This window comes from Rhopalosiphum padi, chromosome 3 (assembly GCF_020882245.1).
Source record: "Rhopalosiphum padi isolate XX-2018 chromosome 3, ASM2088224v1, whole genome shotgun sequence".
Classification (NCBI taxonomy): Eukaryota; Metazoa; Arthropoda; class Insecta; order Hemiptera; family Aphididae; genus Rhopalosiphum; species Rhopalosiphum padi.
Genome location: NC_083599.1, coordinates 16,110,564 through 16,131,245, shown reverse-complemented (window position 1 = coordinate 16,131,245; position 20,682 = coordinate 16,110,564). Strand labels below are relative to the sequence as shown.

At 28.8% G+C, this 20,682-nt stretch overlaps 1 protein-coding gene across 1 annotated transcript; it reads left to right on the top strand.

The window, feature by feature from the left end:
* The first annotated feature begins 529 nt into the window (after positions 1 to 529).
* LOC132926341 (mitochondrial ornithine transporter 1-like) lies at positions 530 to 19,272 on the top strand. The gene is made up of 2 exons (XM_060990692.1): positions 530 to 1,260; positions 16,421 to 19,272. Exons 1-2 carry the CDS (start codon positions 754 to 756, stop codon positions 16,835 to 16,837), a joined length of 924 nt encoding a protein of 307 aa, XP_060846675.1. The 5' UTR covers positions 530 to 753; the 3' UTR covers positions 16,838 to 19,272.
* The last annotated feature ends 1,410 nt before the right edge of the window (positions 19,273 to 20,682 follow it).

The following is a 20,682-nucleotide window of genomic DNA, read 5'->3' as shown; positions in this document are numbered from 1 at the left end:
CAGTGCAATACGACCTTTTTTAAATTTAGTTAAAATAAGCAATTTGAGTAATTTGACCATCCCAAACAAACGTTTCTGTAAGTTTTATAACTAATAAATCATCATATTATTAAAATACGGTTTTAGTATGTTTCTAATAATACACCGTTGACACGAATAATCTTTATTGAATTATTTACATGACTAAATGGTTCTATTCTGCGCGGTCGTCGAAACCAAAAAATATAATTTCGTTTTCACTCGTCGAATATGTTGTTTAATATAATATTATGTTTGGGTGGCACTAGTGCACTACCTGTATATAGTCGATAATATGTTATAATACGTCGCAATCGGTAGGACACCATAAATAATAATAATAATAACGACGGAACAACAACAACAACAACAACAACAACAACAACAACAACATTGAAGTTGATTTGGCGGAGTCGAGAGTTCGGATCACCGTTTGCGCTATCTAATCTCTGGCGCGCATATCGTGTGTGTGTGTGTGTGTGTGTGTGTGGTTTACGCGCATTAGAAAAAATAACCACATTGTGTGCGCGCGATTCGATTGAAATACCGTCGATCGGGTCGTCGCGGTGACATTTGCGACGGTACACTCGACACGAGTCGGAGAAGTCCGATCGGCGGACACCGACGACTCAAACGTTTCGCCGACTCCGCGGGTGCGTACGCGCGTTTCGAGGCGACCGATCGTCTCTCGTCGCGGCGATAAACGTCGTTAGCGGTATCGTCTGTTCCCCGGCCATGGACACTGGCGGCGACGCGGCGACGGGACCGCCCGCCGACGGCGGTGGCGTCGGCAGCAGCCTGTCCGACCTGTTGGCCGGTTCGCTGGCCGGCGTGGCCGTCGTGCTGGTCGGCCAACCGCTGGACACGGTCAAGACCAAGCTGCAGACGTTCCGGGGGCTGTACGCGGGGCCCGCCCAATGTCTGGTGCACACGTACCGGAAGTCCGGTATGCGGGGCCTGTACGCCGGCTCGTCGCCGGCCATGGTGGCCGGGGTGGCCGAGAACTCGGTGCTGTTCGCGAGCTACGGCTTGTGCCAGCGCGCGGTGGCCGCGGTCACCGGGGCCCGGGACGCCAAGCAGATGGACGCGTTCAGCAACGCGGTGGCCGGCTGCGCGGCGTCCGTGTTCTCGTCCGTGGTCTTGTGCCCCGCCGAGCTGGTCAAGATTAAGCTGCAGGCGGGCCGCGAGCTGGCCGAATCCCGCGGCCAGCGGTTCCAAGGTTCCGTGTACCGCGTCACCAAGGTAAATGCGCATTTCAGTGTTTATCGTGTCTTTGACTCGCTACTATTTGTTTAATTCATCGCACCCGGAAATGGAAATAATAGAAAAAAAATTCAACGCGATTTTGATTTGATTGACCTAAAAAATGTATATCGGTGAACCAGAAAAATAGCGCGTTAATAAATTCAGGATGTTGTCGGATAATTCGAAACACAAATAATTGATCTCGTGAATATGTCATAGATATAAAACCAATTGACAGCAAATTTGTAATGCAATCTCGCAATTACCTATACAAAAAAAAATATATGTACATTAAATTATTAAATATTTTAAATATGGTTTATCGACTCGCTAAATAAATTTCGCGGCATATCGATTTCATATACGTGGCAGACGTGGTAGTATTATATGACAATGAAAAACAATGAAATATTTAGAAATTAAAAATAAATACTGTGTACGACATGAATTATAAAACTTAAAAGGTTATTATTTTTATAAAATTTGATTAAATCGTCATTTTTTTTTATTGTTTAATGCCAGCTATATAAATATAATCTATAAAAACTATACAGTGTGTACACACTCTGCACATCCACTTTTCCAGCACCAGTTTTGTGTCACGTAATAATAATAACCGAAAATAAACCCTAAATCTATAGCACAATATTATTTATTATGACTAAAACATATTCTGTTTTTTTTTCAAGTAAAATAGTTCTGACTTTTATCACGAGTTTGGCCAATTAGATATTTTAATATTTTATGGATTTTTTTTTATTTTTATAATAATTGATTTGCTTATATCTCGTTAAAATGGTTATTTAGTTTTATGATGTCGGTGAGGATTTAAACGAAAAATACAATGATTCCATCCCAATTATTCCGACTGAAGGACAGGGAATCGATGTTAATCGAAAACCGTACCGTTTACTACTACGGGTCTGACAATAATGATATGAGATAGTGATAATCGATGATAATGTGTCTAAACCCGATTGGAAACCGAAGTTCAGTAATTCCAATCGCTAACGAGATGATTCTTGTATGGGTTTTATGAGTTCGTCTCCCGACTATACAGTAAACGGTTTTTGGGTGTTGATAAATAACGATGTTTTAAACTAGATTAATTTATTTACGTACCTGTCTAATAAATATGATTCGTCCAATATTTTTGAATGGTTAAATATATCTTGTGATACATTCCCATGAAGGCATTGATTAAAAAACGCTCTATAACATTTAGGTTTTGGCTTCATTTATCGGGTCGACTGCTTTCTGAATGCCAATTATCACGGTATATTAGCAGCAAGTGAGCTGAAGTGCATCGTTCAAATAAAATTGTTTGCAGCCGAACAACCACTATTAGATTGAGAAAAATCTCAAAAAGCACAATAGTCACTTGGAGTATTTTATTCTGAGTATGTGAAAATAGAACTTTACATCACTCGAATTTGAAACCTAATTTAGCTACAACTATAAAAATGCTTACACATTGATATACTTCGATATACTCATAAGTCATAAATGACAATGGTTTTTCTAAAAACTAGACTATAAGTAAAGAAAAAAAATTCTACTCGGTATTTATAAGCATGACTGATGACAGTATTAATTATACCTATTATTTGTATGGGCATTTGAATCTCAAATTTTTACTTACCCATACAATTAATTAACGGTTTTTGCTATTTTGTTCCAATTAAAAAAAATATCTATTAAATAAATACTTGAAATTGTACCAAACATAACGTATAAACTTTAGAAATTTTGACGTATATCATCGCAACGGATGCCAGCGTATTTAACGTGGAAAGGCCCTAACCCTGGCAGAGTTTCCATATACCCATTATACAGATAAGAAAATAAAATTGGTGGAGTTTACATTAGACCTTTTCATTACCTTTTTATCTAACTGGTATTCTAGAGAAATTTACAATCGCCCCTTTTACTGTAATATTGACTTAAATTTTAATAACAATCATACAATATGGCATAATTAATAATAAGTATATTATATTATAGTAATAATTAAATACTAATAATCCGACGTTTTTGAAAAAGTTAAATCAACCTACCGTAGTTCGTAATACATAACTTTAATTACAATATCAATAAACATATCAAGAAGTTTTCGTTCAGAATCGTTTTTCATAATAAATGATACACAATTGAACTCAAGTTTAACAAATCTATTACAATGACACCTACGGTACAGTAGAGTAATACCCACATGTACATCTCTTTTTTAAGTCTGCAAATTGATATAAGTTACGCAAAGGTATTATGTATTATGACGTTTTTAGAATTTTTCATGAATAGTTTAGTGATTATGATAGGAAGAAGACAACTAGAACATCTGTCCTAAATCGGAAGTTGTTTTTACACACTTGGCACGGTTGCCACTTAATCTTAAAACCCATATGCGTGTAGTTGAAAAAGAAAAAAGTTCACCGGGAAACACTACGAGACAGTGAATTATGATAAGATTTATGACAAGGTTGACTACTAAGAAAAACATAAGAATAATTTTTCAAATGTAACTCTGTTCTATAAAAATATCACTTTAGGTACAAATGTTGTTGCATAGAGTTTTCACGTGGTTTTTATAAAAATGGATCTTATTGTTTTCTTATTGTTTCAACAAAAATATTTTCAGATCCCATTGCATTATAATCATATAAAACGGCTTTTCCCCCGTTCACTGAAACGTTTACCTAGACATAATGTAATCGCCATAGCCACATGGAAAACTATCGTCGGTTGAGAAATTTTGACCATAAAGTTTAAACCAAATACAAAGGATTATTTTAAGAGATTATCATTAGTTGAAAATTAGACGAAAATTAGGAATTAATTAGCTTCTAGTCAATTAATTCTCATGATACTCACAATTTAACATAACAGTGTGGGTAGTACTTTGATATAATTTAAAAAATATAATTATGATGTTATTAATTTCATAGTTGAATCTAGGTACCTACTTCGTCAATAAGTCCCGAATGGTAATGAAAAAAAAAATATTTTTTTTTTTTTTATTAATACATTAATTTCTCCTATAGTAAACGTTTATTAAAAATTATATTGAAAATATTATTTGAAGATTGAACGTAGGTGGTAAATATAAATTACTCATACGATTGATATTCAACTATTTTGATGGTAACTTAAATTGTGTACGACGGTCGACGACATAATAATATACAGATATGATAATTATTTTCTCATTATTGTTCATTCATAAAAAATAATGAAATGTTTGTTTTTCAATTTCAAATACGAAACTAATGATATATAAAAGATTTCTATCTATAAATTGATTATACAGACCAATTTAAACTACACGACTGATAGATTGAATAGTCCAGTTTCACTGCATTGATATTGTAATGATGATATACCACACGGTGAATTACTATAGTTTTTATATTTTCTCTTACCTACTACAACAAACATCATAAACAACATATTAAATGTTAGTGTTAAAAGTTACAACACTGTTTTAATTAATTTTAATTTTATAAAGTGAATATTTCTCTAAAAAGCTACGACAAGTTTAAAAGATATAATATTATTAAGCTTTTATGTATACACAATACTATACTACATAGTTGGTTTTTGTTCCTAAATTTAATAATATTTATGTGTATGTTGTACAATCCTTTATTTTTAATACGAATAAAAATCATTAAGCTAAAAATTAATTTAGTTTAAAATCATTAACACTACTCTATATACAATTAAATTCCATTACATTCAAAAATAATATGATCAGTTAAATTAATCATGTGATATGTTTAAACGAATTATAGCTATAATTATATAATATTAGGTACATTATACATATATTAAATAGTCTCAATTTTCAATTTTGTATTATAAATTGTAATTTTATAAATATAAATAAAACGGTTATCGAAAAAAAATAAATATATATATTTATTTGAGCGTGCACTCACACATTTTTTATCTAACCTTTATATTTCATAATAGTCTTTGCATGTAACTGTAATATTATTATTATATAGGTACCTATATTTTTTATTCTTATATTTGAACAAAAATATTTATTTCAATAACTTTAATTTATATTAATTAATATACATTATTGATTATTGTTAATTTTGAAACTATTATTTTTATTCTGTTGTGATTAGTGATTAACAAATAAAAATCTATTTGAAAGTATATCACTAAGTATGAGGATTAGGTATTTATTATCATATTTTCTTTATCAATGTATTAAATTCAATTTTATTAGCATCTTATATTTTAAGTGTTACTGTACCCAGTTAAAATTAGTTGTAATGTTATTTTAAAACATTGTTGCTACATGTACTAGCTATACATTGTATCTACTTCTTAAACTAGGTACATACTATGAGTGGAATAGATAAATATTTACTTTTATGTAAATATATGTCATGCATATGATTATCGAGTATTATACTATACATTATACATAATCAATAGTTTGACTATCGTACATACTTATAAATTATAATAATATAATAATACATATAATATAAGCTATTAAATATTAAAATACTAAAATGGTTACATAATACTACATTTTGAAACATTTATACTAGAACCGTTTCAAAAATTAAAAGTTGAATGATTTTTTTTTAACTATACGTAACTAAAAAATAATTATTATTATAATAACCATAATTATATAATTAATGTTGTACAAAAATATACAAACTATTTATAACTATTTATTAGTTGATTGTTGCTAGTAAATCGCAATTATTAACAACTGAGCACATATAAACATACATTTTTACGAAACTATAAAATATAGGTATTATATACACCACACTTCAATAGTTAGATACTTATTCGTAAGTTATTACTACTTTTTTTCGTCATGGGTGTGTTTGTAAAATCTTTTCAAATCTTGTATTCATGACAATTAAATAATTCAAAATCTAGTATTCAACATATAATTTCACTTCTGAATTTAATAATAATCGTTATAATAAGGGATTATAAAATGTGTAAGTAATATAATATTTACTGTGTCTACATAAATAATCTTATTGTGATTTATTTTATTTAGTTCACTTAAACTTTTATAGTTCTCCATAAAACTTTGTTAAATATTTTAGAGCATAGTGTTTATTTTAAACGGTATGTATTTTGAAATAAATTAACGTTTTTCATACTACTTAAACGGGTATAATTGGCTCAGTTTATGAGTTTATTATAAGATTCGTTCCTATTATTTTGCACAAACACCGGTGGGGCTCATGAATCTCAAATGCGTGAGAGTAGTTAAACATTACTTATTTATATAAACTGCTAATATTGTATAGGTATTCAACTTAAAAGAATGCTACATCCACATTTGTTGTCTCCATCTTGTGAAATTTATAACATAGCAAATCATTACGTTCAGCAGTTTCACATTTAGTTTTGTTATAGTTTAATTATAAAATATTGAATTAACGCATTAAAGGGAACAATATTATCTGGGTATTTTATCGGTTGTCTTTTTTCAATATTTCAAATTTGAAATAAATTACGGGCATTCTAAAATAGCACTTATTACATTACACACTTAATTTAAAATTAAAATATAGAAAAAAATATCGATACGACAACACAGATAATATTGTTAGGTACCTCCAAGTTTATAGATCATGAAAATAAACGTGAACTGCTGAACGAAAATTTGTTACGGACCTTGTACAAAAGAAATATTAAACAAGAGAGAATACGAGACATATTATAGATAATTTATCCGTTTAAATATTATATTTTATTTAAATTTCAAGAACAATATATTTATTTCAGTAAGTATACTAAGCTCACCCAAGATCGTTTCTAAAACCGTTTACATGAATTTGTAATTTTTTTCGGATATATATTATTATATTACTATAATATTATAACAATATTGTCTCATATAATTTAATCGGAGGAAAGCCTTATCGGATTTTTTCTAGTTCTTTTTTTATAAATTAAAATAAAAAAAATTAGTACAGTTTGAAATATATAGAGTGATTAGTGACTTTAGATTTTTAAGTAAAAATAAAAATATAATTTTTATACCATAGTTTGTATAACATTTACATCGAAAATTGTAGCATGAAAATTATTGTTGGCCCATATACAATGTCATTGTCTAACGGGCTTTGACTGCTTTGTGCTCTGATAATTTTAATACACACTCCCAGTACCCACCTATAATTTCTCGCACAATAATATAATTTAATCCATACTGAGTCTTCGTTGGAATCGAAGCCAGGTCAATTTGACAATATTTGCCAACAGGCAACAACCCTTTCAGTATAATATTACCCATAAAATGTACATTAATTAATTATCAGACACAAATGGGAATTTGGCTTTACGTTTCGGATGGTAACGTATACCTAATCCTCTCGATATTTTGATCATAGATAAGTAATTATTTTCATCCTGCAAACAATAATAGTGTTATCTTTTGATGTAGGTACCTACCGCGAACCATGTACTTACCATATGACTATCATTAACTGAATAATATATTATGTTCAGTGTTAAAACAAAATTGATCAATGCAATTTGAAAATTAATCTCAACATCAAATGATACATTACATAGATAACATATTATTATAATACGTATACATAAGAACGTTTTGTATATTTATTGATTATATAAGTATAATATACTTGGCTAACGAATTTCATCTAAAAAATATAAGGAAAATGTATGATAGATATTTTGTACTATTATGAATCTTTATTATTTTTAAAAATTAAAAATATTAAATTTTAAATTTTTCTTGGATTCTTAAAACTAAAATTGTTATACATTATAATACTAAGATAATCATAGACAAAAGTTGCATATAATATAGTTGGCCATCCACAGAAAATATTTAGTGACTGATATTTTGAATCTATTAGCTTTGTTAATAAAATATTATGACTGATAAGTTATATTTTTAACATTTTAACAACCAAATGTTGATGATTTAAAACTCCTATGAAAATGGCATAAAAAATTCATGTCTGGATTGAGAAAAAAATTAAATTATACATTCCATAAAAGTAATCAAAAGTTCAAACATCTGGGCTTTTTTATAGTTGTATTAGAGTTTAAAAGTTAACGATATATAGTAGACAATAGAACTCGATATTATATAGAATTTAGTACAAAATATAATTAAAGATATAACTAGGAACTTCAGTTTACACAATAAACTTTATTTATAAAATTATCAGTTATGTTAAAGTATTATGAAACATAAAGGTATATTTATATTTAAAATTAACAAAGTATAATATTTGTGTAACTAAAAAATACTTTGTTGATTCGACCTGTAATGTTATATATATATGGGTGTTTTAATTTCAGTTTATAAAATTAAGTAATAACATTTAATAAAGTAAACATTTATGTTTTGTCATTAACGAAAATATAAGTAAATTAGCTGTTTCGAGTATTATTTGTTTAAAACATTATTGAACTCGATATAGTAAACAACAAACAAATACAGAATAAATTATTTAAAAATAAATATGACGCTATTAACACCTATTAAAGAAGATTAAAAAAAAAATTATAGAACCCCTTTTACTGGCATTTCTTTTTTACCTAATCAAAAACTTATGTACTTAAAAAAATTTCTTACACAGTGACGCAAAAAGATTAGATTCAAGGTCCTAGCTCCACTCTCTCCTTGGAACTCTATTTGATTATTATTGATATCGAATGTTGGATTTTATTGGATATGTACGGCCTACTTACTAATGGAAATTCCAATAATAACATTTAACTATACAATAGTATATATAAAAGGCATAAAACAAAATATATCATATAGACACCGAAAAGATTATTTTCTTCAAGATTTGTTCGTCCTTGAATGAAATCTTTCCACATGTTTAATGATAAAAATAATTTTTACGTCATTACAGTATTTATATTTATATTGTAAATATATTATAATGTATAATATACGGGTAGACACGTCATGTGTTGTCTTACATTCATTCTGTAATTCTGTATTATCACGGAGTTCCGCCATACAAGTAGGACTAACTATATTTTGATTACTTAACGAAATGTATTATTATTATAACAATGTGTAATCCTTCGGCCTGCGACATATTCGTGTGTCGAAGTTGTCTCGTTCCATCGCTCGCTCTGTGTATTGCTACCAGGCCATCGGTAAAGTGAAATAAATTATATTGAAATATTATTTCAATAGACGTTAAATTGTACTCGATATAATTATAAACGTATTTTCTAATATATATATATCCTCTTATATTACCCCGTTTTGTATTAATCTGTCACTATACTACACCGTATCACATATAGACAACGTTTAAATAGTTATCTACCACATATTGTCATAATAACTAACCAATAGCTAACAAACTACTTAATTTCTCTACTATAACTCACTCAAAGTATGATTGATTGGCGTACTTGAATTATAAACCAACCATAAGCGCGTCTCTATTGAGAACATAAAATTTGCTTATTTCATTTTTGCATCTTACAGAATACGTGGACTTGAAAATATTGTACATAAAAATCTAATGTTTTTGCTGTACCTAATATATATAAGTCAACTTGACTGTACAACGTTTATATACTCCTACTTGACAATAATTGAGGAAACCCGTTTACTCACGAATATACACAAAACAATTTGTATGCACAAATATGTCTTGAATCTTTTAAAGGCAGTGTGCAAACGGGTTTCACAAATGTGCGTAATAGCCTGCGTAATATATTATATGAAAATGCAAACAGTATGCGCCCACCGTAATTTATTCCTATTATTTTCATGATGTAGTTTATACTACACATAGCCTTTTTCTCTAAACAAATTTTGTCTGTGACATTCCTACAACATTGTTGTGTTTCGAGTATAAAATATGTCAAGTAGAAAACCAACGCATATTTATATTCATTTTAAAAATAATGTTTAGGTTAGGTTAGATCAGTTGTAGTTTATAAAAAGTCATATGTATATTTAAATATTATGTTCAACTTTTTAAACGTGTATATCATACATTTATAAGCTCATTAGTTACTACGCACAAATTTCATCGAAAATCGTATTATTATAATTCTTTGTTGTTTAAACTTATGTGCTTGTAGAAAATCACCTACATGACTAAATGTTTTTTTGTACATTTTTTTTATAAAATTACCATATTATGCGCATGGATAGTTTTAATTCTAAAGAGATTATATAAGTAATCTGGTTAGTAAAGACTTTAAATGTTATACAAACTGTTAATATTTTAATAACTTTACAACAGAATAAGGATTTAACAAGTTTTTCGCAAATGGCTATGTAATTTTTAGTGAATCAACTACAGTAGTGTTAAATACTTTTTTATCTTATGAATATTTAGTATTTACTAACATGTTATGTTTGTAGACCTATTCAATTCCCTACCATGTAGTTTGTACGGCCTGTGATGAGTCTAGTATGTAAAATCAAGGCTATTTGAAATTGTACATATTATAATTAGGTATTTATTCTTTTTTTAATCTCAAATCTGAATAGAAATTGTATTTATAAAAATGTATCCGTATAACTTTACTGTATAATCATTTTCAATTTGTGGACTTAGCAAAAAATTACACGAATGGTTATTTTACAGCTAATATATGATTAAAGTTATCATAACACTCATAACAGGTTTTTGTATAAATTAATGTATTTATTATAATATTAATTGCATAATATTGTAAGTAAGATAATAATTATAACAACCGATGAGCTACAAGTGAAATACAAATATGGAAAATGTACTAATATCAAAGACTATTTAATTTTTATAGCGGACTTTGGATTAAACATGGGAATTAAAAATGCATAGTTTAATGTACTGTATATGTATCTGCGATCTGCCGCACGCTGAAACAATAGCTTGACTTGATCCATTTAAGTAATAATAGACTTCAACTGAGAGACAAGTTTAACAATTCCCTTGAGATCTACTACTGTACATCAAAGGTTTTTGAAATGAATAACTAAACAGTCGGATAGTGCAATTGTGCAGCCGTCAGATATTTGTATTTAATCATATTACTTTTGAATCGCTGAAATATATACAAATGTACATTAAGCTGTAAGTATTGAATATTGATTCGTATCACATTTGTCATGTTATATTATTATAATATAGTATAACAGTGACTTAACATACACCTTTAAACGAGTTTTACTCAAACTGTGTATCTAACACAGCCTATATTAAATAATTCCTAAGCTTTTTAATTACAAAAATTGTACGATTTTTCTACGAATGCAATGTCAGCTATTATATTAACAGAAGTAGCCCAACAAACTATTTAAAAAACGAATGTAACTCCTTTTCAAAAAACCATATGGATTAGTTTTTAAAAACAATAGGTACTAGTAAATTTATTTAAATAAATATTTTAATATATTTTTTAAATCTACTGATTTTAAACAATCGTACCAGCGATCATATTAAGGGACATTGGTAATACGAGTATGTACGTATGTAGGTACATTTATATTCGAACGACTGCCAAAATAAATTTTTGTGTCATTATACTATGTATAAAACAATACATTTATTTTAAACTTGACTTCTGAAAGGTACATATTAACAATGAATCATTCAAGTGAATAAAATAGAGAAATAATACCTCTATTTTATTCACTTGAAGTATTATCATTAAAATTATGAAAACAATGTGATGAATTTAATAATTTATATCAAAAAGTACATTGTTTAAAAGGAAAAAATGATAGTGAAAAAAATCAAAACAAATAACAGAAAAAAATGGACAGTCAACAAGACTGAGTGTTTGAATGTTAAGCACTCTTCGAGACAGTCAAGTTGTGTTTTTAATATAAGTTTGAAACTAATGATAATAATTACATTTAAAAAACTTTTCCTAGTACCTAAGTAGTGCGCGGATTCCTAAAGCGATTTACAAATATTAAGAGCACGTCATACGCGGGTATGTGTTGTCTCTGTCTTACTAACGTACATCATAGCTAATTTCAGTTCAGCAGAACACATCTTGTGATGATAACTTTAATATTAGAGTAAATTTACCTATTATCAAATCTAAAGGAAAGAATATTATCCAAGATATGTCATTATATTCTTATTGATATTAATATTTTAAAGTGAGTTATTTATAGTTATGTAAAATATTACAACTTTAAAATGTTCATAACTCACATTATAATGATTATTATATCAATAAAAAGCTACGTGTGGCCTTATGTATTAGGTACTATTATATCGATAGCTTAATGTTTATTAGTTATAAGTTAAAAAATTAAAATTGTGCAAGAGAGCTATTTTAAATTTTAACTTTTTTTACACTCACATTATAACTTAGGTAATTTTTAATCAATTCGTTTTTTCTAAATTCAAATTAACTTTTGAAAAAATGTAGTTTTCTTTTAATATATAAGTTGAATTCATGTAACATTTATTTATTTATTTTAATGACATTTTTAAAAACTACATGGACTTATAACCATGTGACAAAATAAATTTGGATAGACATGGACTATAATATAAAATGGACTTAAACATTTACATTGCAAATATATTATTATAATTTATTTTTATAAATCTTTAAAAAAAATACAAGGAAACAATTGATTGACAAAAATTCTTCAATGTATTCAAATAAAATTAAAATAAAATTTTTTTATACTTGAAAAATTGAAACATAAAAATTTTTTTATAATATAATGCTCAGCTGATTAGTTTGATAACGTTTCTTGATGATTTTTATTTATATCATAATATTATATAAAACAAAATAATATCACTGCATTTGTTTGTAACCAAACACAAATCATTTTAACTTATTTATCCACTTATTTACAGTTAATGTTTATGGTCAAATAAAATAAGTCCTACATCTGAAATATTTCAATTGCACTCATATAATATGTCCAGACTTATAACATGTAAGCAATCAATAAATTAGGAAATACAAACCAAATGTATAATAAATCCGGACATATAATAAGTGTACAATTAAAATAACTGTTCAAGTACAAAAATTAAGGACTTATCACTAAAATTTGAGGACTTAATATTATATTAGGGCAAAAATAAATACGGCCAACTGCAGTTTATGATAAGTGAAAATAGTAATAAGAAATTACTGGTTTTAAAATACTAAGAAATTGTATAAAAATCAAAAATAATTTTTCCTATCTATTAGTATCAAAAAATAGAAACATTACACCAGCCCCCTTTTTTAAATTTATAATTTTTTTTTCGGTCAAACATTAGTGCGCCATTAGTGTAAATTTGTGCGATACCGGTTTAGCCGAAAATTAAAAAATAAAGAAGCGGGGCTAGAGAAATGTTTGTATCAAAAAGTATATTTTGGAAAAAATGAATTTATAACTAGTGTGCACTAAATCATCGATATTAGGTATCATACATAATAACTAATAGGAGCTTTTTTTTTTAGTAATTTGCTAAAAATGTCTCATTGAAATGAATTTTAAATATATTATATGTAAACAGCGTGATGTGATTAGTTTAAATATTTTTTTTTATGAATCGATTACTTTGTTTTTGTTGAACACCCTTCACATTTTGGTAATTAAGTTGATTATTTTTAAAAATATAATTTTAAGTAATTAATGGCATGTAGATAATTATATTATACTTTTTTGACAACTAAAATGAAGCGTGTCAAAAAATAGACACAAATTATGTTTCAGTAATAATTATAATATTGATGAATGGAAAAGTGTACTTATTATTATCACATTGGTACTTATTTAATTTTAAAATAACTTGGGTAAATTAAAAATGTTTGTGAACTCGCTATAAAATACTTTGTAAGCTACCAATGTAGATACTATTGAGAAAAATATTTACTTTTTGAATATGCCGTACGAGTTTTTTAAAAAAAAGGACTTATAAAGAAAATACGCTATTATTCAAGAGAACATTGGCTGTTAGTAATATCACTCAAAGTTCTTAATCCCAGATAATGTTTACGACACTAATTTTAACCAAAACATTATTTAATCTTTGCTTTCAAAATTATCGTTCAATGTGTGTTTTTTTTTGGTTATTTATTTATATAGCTTATTTAAATCAACACAATATATTTTAGTAATCACTCTTTTTAAGAGTGCTCTGCCTCTTTCTCTTTCTCTCTCTCTCTCTGCTCTTTGTCTCTTTTCCGAAGGGTTAAAACTTTAAGTCCCCGGTATATACGTTCAGCGTTCATAATTTGAAATTATCGAATCCCAGCGGATATAAGTCGAGCCCCGAGGGTAACTTCTATAGCTAATTTGACCATTCTAGTAAATTTTATTGACCGTAAACAAATTAAGGGGGAGTTTTTTGCGTTCTTGCCGTTATTAACATATTAATACAATATCAAAGCGTGGGGAAATTAAAGAGAAAAAACCCCCATCTATATAGCCACATAGGTCATTAATTTTCGATAATGTCTGTATTTAAAAAGACAGATAATCGTAAAGTATGTATTTTTTTTTTTTATTCTAAGCCCACAATGTCTTATTACATTTTTTTTCTGTTTTTCGTTTAATTTCTGGATTATTAGATATTTTATATTTCGACTTTTATTAAAAACTTTACTATGGTAAGGTTATATTCATGATTTGCACCATGATATAAAATTCCATGGACACCACAGCATTCCTCTAAAGCATCTTCATAATTTCAAAATTCTGTGCGGATAGTAATATATAATATATATTATGTAATTGCGAGGTGAAGTTCACGCGTACTACACATACCTACACAGATGTCCTTGTTAAGCTATTAATAGTAACTGTGCGTCAATATTGCATGACCGACACTTATATACGATTTATTGTGGTTTCTTCTTTTCTATTTAATTTAGGGTCGTACCATTTTTCAATTGTCTTCTTGTTTTCATCGAAATTATATTGCCGTTTTATTTTTAGAAGTTTCGCCATTTCACTTTGGATGTAATTTTAATCAAAAGATGCTTTACCCTGTTAACATATTTGTTTGTTGAACCTTAAGCTTAATATTAAATATACGAAATACTTTAAACAAGACGGCCCTATTGTGACAGCCTATGATTTACATATTTTAATATTTTACAATACTGTCCTTAACATTAATACTAACAATCATTAAATATCTCAAAAATAGTATCAAGTCAACTACCAAAATATGTCCCGAAAAAATAAAATAAAATAAAGACAAAAGACTTCTAATACCATAATACCTAAGTACTATATGTAAAAGAATAATTATATAAAATACTTATTTTATAGTTATAATTATCATATAATTTATACCTTAAAAAAAACAAATTTCATTATAGGTAATAGGTATAATATAAATATATGAGTATAGTTTTATTTTCGTACAATATGTATATACCTACTTATAAAACTAATTTACTAAAACTAAATTTAACTAATATCAATCACTCAAAATATCAACTACTTGATACATTTAACCAACAATTTAGGCGTTTAAACTATTAATATTTTAAATTACCTTCATAAAAATATATTGTTTTTTATTTATATTTAATTTAATTGTGCATTTCTATTTAAAGTTTCCTTACAAACGTAAATACATGTTTTACAATTTTGGATATTTTTTATATATAATATACGTGCTCCTATTAAAATCAAACCATAATAAAGTTATTTTAATACAAATATTATTAACACTTAAACGTATGTACGGATAATATGTAAGTTAGACATTAATAATCAAAAGAGTTTTTAGTTTTCTAAAGTTAATTTATATACAGGTACTATCACAAAAGTTTTTAGGTAAAAAATGTTCCTAAATTAGTTGTTTCTATAATTTAAATTATTATAAAATACGTTGTAGACAAAACTGATTTTTTTCATTATTCATATTAAAACATTAAAATGTGACAAAAAATGAATACTTGGACTATGTATTCCAAATAGGCGCATACAGGGCCTGCCTCGTTTCCCGTGATAACAGATAGTTCAAAAATGACAATTTTATTTCGAATTTTTTAGTATTTTCTGGCTATTTTTAGTGCGTGCAGTACGAACCCAGTGCCGTATCCGGGACTATATAGGTTAAATCCGGACATGCGCATACGAGTATAGCGCGTTGAATGTTTTAATAAAACAACACTTTGCGCGGTCGTAGTTATACGTATATTATTATGATTTTTGTGTTTGTGCACACAGGACATCGTGAGGCACCACGGCCTCGGAGGTCTGTTCCGCGGACTGGAGATGACCGTGGCCCGGGAAATGCCCAGCTACTTCTGCTTCTTCGGCGTGTACGAGGCGGTCCGGGAGGCTCTGAAACCGGTTGGCCAAACCCGGGCCGACTGCGGCCTGCTGGCCACCACGGCGGCCGGGGCCGCGGGCGGCGTGCTCCTGTGGACGGTCACGTTCCCGGTGGACGTAGTCAAGTCTCGGATACAGCTGGATGACGCGATGCCCACGCGCGGCTGGACCATGTGCATGTTGCACGTGTACCGAAACGAGGGCGTGGTCGCGCTGTACAGCGGCCTGGCGCCAACGCTCGTCCGTTGCGTCCCGTCGTCCGCCGTGCTGTTTCTCGTCTACGAGTACACCAAAAAGCTGTTCGACCCCTAAGCGCGGATCGGTGGCGCGGAGAACGCACCTCTAATCGGGGACGGGCTCTCTATAACTGGTCCAACTCTCGGACATGCCGAGCTTCAAGAACTTTGAAAGGCTATTCGAAGTTTCTGTAAACGAATACTATTGAAACCGCGAATGCTTCGACCCCGATCGTTTCAAATGGTTCGCGAAAAATCGAGTTTAATACCGATACTCTTATATTATATTATATTATATCATAATATCGTTTTTATATACCTCCGTTGAATTGTACACCACAAGAACGTAAATTATATATTTTATTTAAAATTAAAATGTATTTATGAATTAAATTTAAAGTTCGAACCTAACCTGACGTTAGAAGGGTTCAAAAAAGGTTCGAGTAAAAAACGGTTCGGTCTTGAACCGCATTATTTCGATAAAAAAAAACAAAGTTCAATTTCGTGTCGACAGAGTTCAAGAACATTTAAGACATCACACTATCGTTCAATGACTACTGTCTACTCACTTCGACCATTGAAGTTGATCGTATACATCGGTATACGTAATATTTATTTTGTTATAAATATTGTATATTACTTACGACAATCTTTTTGCTGTAATGAATACGTCTACTTTACGTTAGTGTATTTGTATTTTTTTTTCTATTATACCCAATAATTGTAACGTCTTATGTCATTATAAAATTGTATTTGAAAACAATTTTCTCAACATGCACCATGAATACGCTATTTAATTATATAAGAATAATGACAATTTTATTTAACGGAATCAATAGTTATAAATACTATTATAATATTATGTGTAATTATTTTTTTTTCACATTTTTAGCCATCAAAAATTAAAATTTACATACTATATTTATGTTATTTATTACTGTATAACTAAAATGTCTATAATATTATATAATAGCTAAAGTCAATTTTAGAAAGTAACTGAAGTTAATTCTTGTCATAAAAAAAATTACATTTATTTACGATTTATACGAGATTTATCTCTTCGAATTATTATAGTTGTATCCTATATTTTTTTTTTTTTTTTTATGAAATGTATGTGTAATAAAAATGTATTATTTTTAAAGTACGAGTATCATTATAGTTGTTGCTATCGATGTAAACATATGCTGTAATTTTAAACCTATATATTATTCTAGTGTTAATTATTTTTTAATTTTTATAATAGTATTGTGATATATCATATTATAATGATTTAATTTATTTATATTTGTAACAAAACACCGTAACACGTGCACTACCCGAAAACCATGTCGCACTCTACGATACAGTATCACACACTTCTATTCATCATTAGTAACAAAGCCAGTAAGAGATAGCGCTACTGTGCAATTTCTTTTCAGAACAATAACCGCCTACGAACATTAACTATTTAAAAACACTATTAATTAATAAATAATATATATTACAATAACATAATTCACGTCAATAAATCCATCTAATCACACAATCCCGATACCGTTCACCAAATAAACCCTATATATTTAATAACTTTCTTATTAAAACCATAATATCAATTATTATTAAACACCTATAATAACCAACCCGTACGAAAGACATAAATGCCGGCCGATGCGACATTGGCACCACAGCCTTCTTACGCTAATACAGCTAGAGACACGTTGAGGTCAGTATAATATTAATGTGATTAAACCGGCAACAACATGCTATGGCGTGTTGCATTACGGTACGCAACAATCGTTCTTAACGTGTTTACAGCTTCTCTTTTTCGTTACGTTTTCATTCTGTTCCCGGCAACGACTACAATTATTAATACAGCGTTGCAATACGGGACACCAACTTACGAACCGCGACTATCCATCTTCCTCTACTATCTACGTGTTACGGCAACAGCACATAGCGTGTTGCAATACGTAACAATGTGTAGATATAGGCGACGGTGTCCGTTTTTAATCCCACTCAGTGCGTTCGGTTAAACATAATTTTTCCCTATACCCATATATTGTCCAGCAACAACAGATAGCGTGTTGCAATTATACGGATATAGTATAGGTATAGCCGACGGTATCTGTTTTTAATAGTATAATTCCATTCCGTGCGTTTTCGTTAAATCACATTATCCTCATACCTATATTTTCCGGCAACAACAGATAGCGTGTTGCAATTATACGGATATAGTATAGGTATAGGCGACGGTGTCGGCCGTGTATCGCGTAAATTACCGGAATAGTCTCAGGAAGATCATTACTTATAATACACTAACACAGCCCTTATATTATTATATTAGTATATATTATTTTTATAAAACTGAATCCTTTGTGAATACATTGTAAATTTGTAAACCGATGTCGGTAAAACATATATATAAAAAAAAAAACAATGTATATTCGATTTAAATAAAAGTTAATGAATTGTATCAAGAAAAACAGAGTTCTTACATTTCGTTACATATTATAACATAATGTTTATTGTTCATAGTTGTATTTTTTTTTTATATTTAATAATGATTAATTATCACTAATTATTTTCAAGTTTTCGATATATTAAACATAATTTCTATAATTATATCTTATCACCAATAAAATCGTAGATTAAATTTTTTAATGGTTTCTTTTTAAATATATTAAATATCAAAATATCAAAAAATTTGAGTTTCTATGGCCTTCAATATCTTTTTAACTAAAAAACTTATACCATAATCTTTTAAGCTTTTATTACGATTATTTAAATACATGACAACCAGTTATAGTTTTAATTTTTGATTTTTCCATTATAATAACTGCATAACAAAGACGTATTACAAATTACAAATTATATAAAATACTTAATACTTATATTATTAATCAATAAGGACAATGAAATTATTGAAATTATATTATAGTAAAAACAATCTTATTTTTGATAATTTCTAGTAATAAATAAAACATAAGTGATGTCACATAATATAAATCAAAAATGTCAACTGTTACATTCATTTCTTTCAAACAAAACACCATTTGATTCTACAATATTTTAAAACAATGAAAACCCCTTCATCTAGAATAACAAAGAGTATTTTTAAGCTAATATGATTTTATAATTAAACATAAAGCTGAATCGGCAAACTTAGCAGCAGACAGCCTATCCAGGTTTCCCATAAATTTAATATAGGTAGAAAAATCTACTTAGAGATAAATATGGAGGTTTTAGAAATAGAACAATCAAAAGACGAATTATGTTCAAATATATTAAAAGCACTTAAAGACTTAAAGGCATAGGAGAAGAAAAATTTAAAAGGAAATCACGAAGATACTGTGAAAGAAATAGTATATAATATTACAAACAATGGAATAAAAATGTACCTACAGCTTAACCTACTAGTCATTCCAAAAAATGTAGTCAATATTGTACTAAAATCATACCATGAAACAATATTTAGTGGATATTTCGGCATAACCAAGACAATCGCAAAATTAAAACAAAAACATTATTGGGATACAATGATCAAAGACATTACAGATTTTATCAACTCCTGTGTTTCTTGTCAATTATTAAAAACATCGATTGGTAAAGCACCAGGATTATTACAATCAATACCAATAGAGTCGGGAAAACCGCTACAAAGATTAATATTCGATTATTTTGGACCACTTCTCCTTTCTCGCGGAAAAAAAAATACTTAATTGTGGCAGCATGTAACGCAACAAAGATGGATTTTTCAAAAGCGGTAGCAAATGCAACATGAGCGGAAACAATAAACTTTCTGGATTTAATAACAACATATGGGTCTCAAAATATTTTTGCAGTAATAGAAGGGCACATAAAAAAAAAAAAAGAAGCGTGGAGGAAGCATGCAAAAATAATTACATAAATATTTTCTAGTGCTTACCACCTACAAACAAATGG